The sequence below is a fragment of the Branchiostoma belcheri genome, unplaced genomic scaffold (genome assembly GCF_001625305.1).
Source record: "Branchiostoma belcheri isolate BF01 breed outbred unplaced genomic scaffold, Haploidv18h27 scaffold22, whole genome shotgun sequence".
Taxonomy (NCBI): domain Eukaryota; kingdom Metazoa; phylum Chordata; class Leptocardii; order Amphioxiformes; family Branchiostomatidae; genus Branchiostoma; species Branchiostoma belcheri.
The window spans coordinates 1773794-1780135 of NW_017803713.1; the positions used below are offsets into that span (position 1 = coordinate 1773794).

Below are 6342 nucleotides of genomic sequence, written 5' to 3' on the forward strand. Positions count from 1 at the left end.
GCATTAACATGATATATGCATCGTGATGTATGTTAACTTTTGATTAACTTACAGATGTCCCAAGTATGACATTCCCATTATTCACCATTAAGAAATCATAGAATTTTTGCATAAATTATGCAAATTAGGTCATCATTTGCATAATTAGTATCTGTTGATGTTCTGCCTGCCATAGGTTATATACATTACATGTATGAAAGTAGTATAATGTAAAACACTGTAATCATAGAACTTCCTCATTAATTATGCAAATTAAGTCCTCATTTGCATAATTTGTCATTTAATCATGTACATCTCTCTCTCAGCTACCTACACACCAAAAATTATGAAAATATGTTGTTCCTATCTGGACTTATTGGCTTTTAAACATTTCGCCAGAAAGTGCCCTGCAGTTCCAGAACAAGCTGCTAGGGGGACCAAACTCACACCACTTATTCCTGACAGGAAAAGCTATCTGCCACCAAAAAGTCAAGACCATAGCATGTTCAGGACAAAAGATACAAAAACCGGAAGTTCTGCTGCAGTACCAAGGTCATCCGCCAGGAGGCCCATATTTGACCTTGACGTTTGTCTTCCTAAGACTTACCAACATACCAAATATCATCATAATCCATAAAGGCGTTCTGAAGTTATGCTGACCACAAAGTTGCGGAAACACACACAGACATACATACATACATACATACATACAGACAGACGCCGCCAAAAACAATACCTCCATTTTTCATGGAGGTAAAAAGTGTTTTATTAGACATATTCTTGTATAGAATGCTTATTTTAGTACCTACAAGAGAAAATGTGTATCTATTTTCTATATATGCTTTAATTGCTCCAGAAATTTGATACAGTATATCTCTTTGCACCTATCCAGGTATGCTAAACCTGGTTGACCTTGCTGGTAGTGAGCAGGTGAAGAAGTCTGGATCCCAGGGGAAGCAGCTACAGGAGGCTCAGAGCATCAACAAGTCCCTGTCCAACCTCTCATTGGTCATCACCGCCCTCAGCAACAAGGTGGGATGCTAGCAGTACCCTCAACCCTTACCAGACTTAGTAAATATAGATGTTACTAAAGGTCTCATGGGACATCAACTGTGTTATTTCTTGTGACACTGGGGTAGTTTTCACAAGTATGGTTTAAAATCCTGATTTTTCTGTGAAGTTGTATTTTACAGAGACTGCTGAAAACTTCTTGTGCCAGGGAAAGGAAAAAGTAAAAGTAGAAATAGGAGTCATCCCTAGCTTCAAAAATGTCTTCAACCCAATTTGCCCCACTAAATCAGTACTCAAATTACAACATTTGGATTGACAGATATGACCAGATATGAAATGTGACTGTTGACATTGATGAAAAGGCTCTTTATTTGAGTCCCTTTTCTGGTTACAACATGTATCTGAAAGATTTTCCATCTTTCTACAGGAGCCTCACATCCCATACCGGAACTCTAAGCTGACCTACCTCCTGCAGAACTCCCTGGGTGGCAACTCTAAGACGTAAGTTGCTCCTCTGTCCATGGAAATTATTTCATACTTATTTCTATCAATGGTGTATGTGAATTCAGTCCCACTTTGGCACAAGAGCATAACAGAATGTGCTGTGTAACTTTAAGTGTTAGTGAGTCTTTATACATGTAAGGTCATCTGTGCTTTAGTACTGTTGAATTTGGCTAGATGACATGCATGTACAACAGTTTCCTGGGCCACATGCTTGATATTTGTCACCCACTGGTATCTGTGGGCACGTGCATAAGAAAAGCATTGGTATCACTGTGGAGTTTGTCCTCTCATCACTGGTCTTCCTCCCTCTCTTAGACTGATGTTTGTCAATGTATCTCCTCAAGAGGAACACCTGGTAGAGACCGTCAACTCCCTACGGTTTGCCACTACAGTAAGTAGTTGGTTCCTACATCATACAACCAGCGTTCCCAATTTGCAATTAACATATATAGCATGTGTAAGGAAAAAAAAATAGCAATGCATGACCACTGGTACCAAGTGTTGATCACTGTATTTGGGCCATTCTTTTTGTCTATTGTGGTACCTTTTCTTAGCGCAGTCAAACTCATTTTGTTTTTGTTATCAAAAGTTGTTTAATATTGTTTTGCCTCTGGCTTGCAGGTAAATCAATGCAACATCGGAACTGCACAGAAGAAGGTCAAGTAAACAGTGCTGCCCAGCTCCAGCTCCCACGAATAACAGAACTCGATAAAAGAATAGATTTGCTGTTACTTATAGTTAGGGAATATGTACCTCAAATATCTGTACTTGTGTAGAATATTGAATATTTCTTTACGCCCTGTAATATTTACTCTAGAGAAAGCTTGTGTCTGACCATGTCAGACACAAGCATAGGTTCTTTGTGTATTCTGTATACTAATAGTATTCTTTGTGTCTTGAATTTGCCCTCACAACATTATCTGAATAGATTTGATCATTGGCATTACAGTCTGTTATGATGAAGAATGGGCCTACCTTTTGAAAGATTTTTTTGGGGGGAGGATTATATCTCTGACATACTGAACATATGTGTGTATATAGATGTACTTTAACTTGTATTCTTAGATGTCTTCTTACATTGTCATTGAAAAATGAAATTTGAATCAAGTCCAATGTTAGATTACTGTCTCTGATTTTTCTAACTAGTAAGACATAAAGAAATAAGATGACATGTTTTATAGCAAAATGTGTGGGGATCATAAGATATTATACACCCTGTAACACCCATGTCATTACACGTGTACATATAGGTCTTGATAGTCTTGTTTATGTATTTTAGCACTCTAACAAAAAGTTTCCAATGTCTGTCAACATTGTTTGCCTGAATTCCTATTCTCCTTGTTTTATCCCACTTGCTGTCATGTGGGGGTTAGATGTGCTTAGTAGTAGTTTTTTTATTCAGAACTCTTGTTATACAATAAAAGTATGTCATCACCATGTTATATGTGCCTCATTTGTCTGAAAAAGTGCAATTTATGTTCACTATATATTTTATATACAATGTCAAAATCTTGGCACTAAGTACAAGTGTCATGTCTTTTGTTGCCAGGTACTATTTTAGAGCCATGAAAATCTCTTCTTCACATGTTGATTCTAGGAGCTAGGTTTCTATATGTCTCTATTTGTTAAAAAAATAAGCATTATCTGAAAGCTGTGAAACCATTACACTGCTTCAATCATCTGAAGAAGTAGGAGTACCAGTACACCTTGCAATAGTGACACCTTGCGGCCACAACTGGTAATACAGAAGTCTAGTTGGAAAGAGTACTAGTATGTGATCGTGAAATCAGAAGCCCACGTGTACCAAGGAGGTTTACATACTATGACACGTTTCTTTCAACAAAAGTTGTTTGGGTTTGAGTTATTTTCCTAACAGACTTGACATAACTGTTACATAGCTTACCACGGCAAAAGGTACTGAGTTTTACTCGACTAACGTTACATGTAACGTTAGTGTTGTGATACTTGCGATTTATGCCATAAATTGATAAAATCAATGGACTTATATATTTCCTCCTGGTAGAAAAATGTCAGTTCTCAAAATTCAACACAGTCATCCCCGTTTTCTTTTGCACACAACTACATAGATATGTCCTTGGTAACGTCGCCATCCCCAGGTAACCGCTATACTCTCACCTGTCCAGCTGGCCTTTCAGTAGCCCACTGGGAAAGTTTGGGGGTCATGTGATTGGAATCAACCAATCAGCGCGAGTTTACACTGTAGTACGCTTGAGCAAGTGGAGAGAGGTCATGACAGCACAAGCTGCATGTTTGACCAGCGGAGCGGATTTCTAGCCCACAGATTTTAAAAACCGGACTTAGACTAGATGGAACTCCGTCTACAGTGAGACTGGAATTCCCAACACGACGGGTGAGTACGGTTTTACTGTTGTTTGCAGGACACGTGGAGGGAAAGTGTGAGGATGATTTTCGTATGTGTTTGCTGATGAGCTCACTGTGCTGCTGTTTGATGATGTTTGTAAAACTCGTCCTGCGATCGCAACCAAGACGTCTTTGGGGATAAAAATTCTGGCCATTTAGGGAACAACAGGCGTCTTAGAGTGGATGTAGTACTAGTAACAGTAACCGCCAGTTCCGGCGGGATTGTGTCGGTAAGTCAGCGGGAAAATCCGCGGTTAGGCGGCTTAACGCAATCGGTACCCGCCGGGGGACAGGTAACGTTAACCCGAGCCGAACTGAGGGGGAAACTTACGTTAAGGGTTGTTTTGCCGAGATTTGTCGCAGTGTTTGACCAGGTTTGATGTAAAACACGTACTTGAGAAACGTCACCGCACTAGGGCAAATGTTTGTTGAGTAACCAGTCGATAACGTTTAAAGGAAATGCCGCTTCCTTCTGTGGTTCTGCAAATCATAATTTTTTTAGGGTGGAGAGAATTTTTTCTTGAGATTTGTTGCTACACCTGCCCGTCAGATTTTCAGGTATACCCAGGAGCAGTTTTACCAGATTTAGCTAATCATTCTATTGACCGACCAATTGGAAGCAATCAATGAATAGATTAAAAAAAGAAATAATCTTTGAATGTGTCATGATGTCAAATGATATTGCATTGTACATTGTAGGAGTCTCATTGTGAAACAGTGTTTTTGAAAATGTTGCACATGTTATGCATTATATGAAATGCCGTAAAAGTAGAAAGGTGCTGTACGACTTAATATTAAGATATAATTGACTCCTGTTTACAACAAAATTGTGTTACTTAAGTACTTAAGACCAGTCATTTCTAGTTTGCTGCTGAATTGTACCTAATCTATTTTTGGTTTGATCATGGGGGTTTGGTTTGATGTATCACACAGGTGTAATCATGTCAGAAGACACTGTACACCATCAGATGCCGCCCAGTGTGTGAAACAGCTCTCACGACCACAATCATGCTCCGTACGTCAAACCCTCCCGCGGCCAGCGCGAAGGACGCTCCTGGACGTCAGCCTGGCCAGCCGATCAAGTCGTGGACCGAGAACACCGGGAAACTGTCACGGTTTCGCAAGGAGAATGGCATTGTGGGAGCAGGCGGGCACAGATCGCTGTATCGGAGCTTGACAACGCCGGTGAAGCTTTCTGTCGGAGGGGAGTGGGCTCTCCAGGAGTGTGAGGTAGGCTGATTACATAAAATGGGCATGATTGTCAGGGTTTGTTGAGTGTTCTAAATCTTTACCATGTGGAGTTATCAGTTTACTCTCTTCCATTGTTAGCTACTGAAGGAACCAACTTAGTCTGAATAGGGTCTGGCTAACAATTCTGGAGCTTGCCACAATAGCAGAGGAAATGGTTAGTCTGTCCTATTCAGTGAAGTAGGCAACTGTTGGCAGTACAATGTAGGATCCGGAAATAATCTTAATGAGAGCTGAAAGAACAATTACAGTGTAGCAGTTCTGTACCATCCTAAACTTAACCCAGTCACATAGATACTTTTGAGTGGTTTATGACAAACTGACGTCAGTCAAGGAAATGATGTACTAATGAGGCACTAAGCACAGCAGTAAAGTCTTCTGTGTTGGTTTGTTGCCTGTGATTAAATCTTTATAGCCAAACATTGTTGACTTCAACAGTCTGGTAGATGCTACACTCTTTTGAGATGCCTAGAAATTAGTTTGTTGACATAACTGTTGTGTAGTAGTGTATCAGCTGTAGTATATCATTGTTTTTAGTGGGTGTTGGGGGCATACTTGGCTGTTGTCACGTAACCAGGAAGTCGGAACAAAGACCAGGCATTTTTTCAAATATAGGGTATAGAATATTGCATGAGGTGAAAGAGTAATTTTGATATATGTACTCAGGTATTACCATACCTTTCAACTCTTAAGGCTACCTGAGTACCTGACATTCCAGGTAAGAACAGGTGTGACTAACCGTTAGCCAGACATGCATTCTGGGGCTCGTCAGCTCAGTTTACCTCAAAGATTCAATCAAGGAAAGCAGGATGACATCACAGTGGATACTTTTAAGTAAACACTACTACTCCTGTTGACGTACATTGGGTCCTTGTGTGGTTCGATTTTGTCATGGGAGTGTTTGCCTCCCTCGTACAACAGTACAGTATTTAACCAGGGGTACAAACTTTGGAAGACGTCACGTACCAGCTATATTGTCCCAGTGACGGCATCTTGACAGGTGTATTTTGGACCAGTAATTGTTTTCGCCTGCCCTTGTATCTTTGATCTGTGTGGGTTTTTGGCAGGTGTTTTGGCAAGAGCTGAATTCCATATAGCTTGGGACCCTCTGCAGCAGGTGACTGTACTTATTATATAGTTAATAACAGTAATTTTTGTAACCATAGACTCTCAGCAACAGACATAGATTGTAGGAGACCTGAGGGAAGCTACACAGCT

General features: G+C 40.2%; 1 protein-coding gene across 1 annotated transcript in view; it reads left to right on the plus strand.

Moving 5' to 3' along the window:
• The window catches only part of LOC109470278 (carboxy-terminal kinesin 2-like), a 12725-nt gene extending 9789 nt beyond the window's left edge, over window positions 1-2936 (plus strand). Inside the window, exons 15-17 of the mRNA XM_019769178.1 lie at window positions 1418-1491; window positions 1810-1885; window positions 2116-2936. Coding sequence (XP_019624737.1) covers window positions 1418-1491; window positions 1810-1885; window positions 2116-2160 — 195 coding nt within the window. The 3' untranslated portion in view covers window positions 2161-2936. The remainder of the gene's footprint in view (window positions 1-1417; window positions 1492-1809; window positions 1886-2115) is intronic.
• Window positions 2937-6342: the final 3406 nt, after the last annotated feature.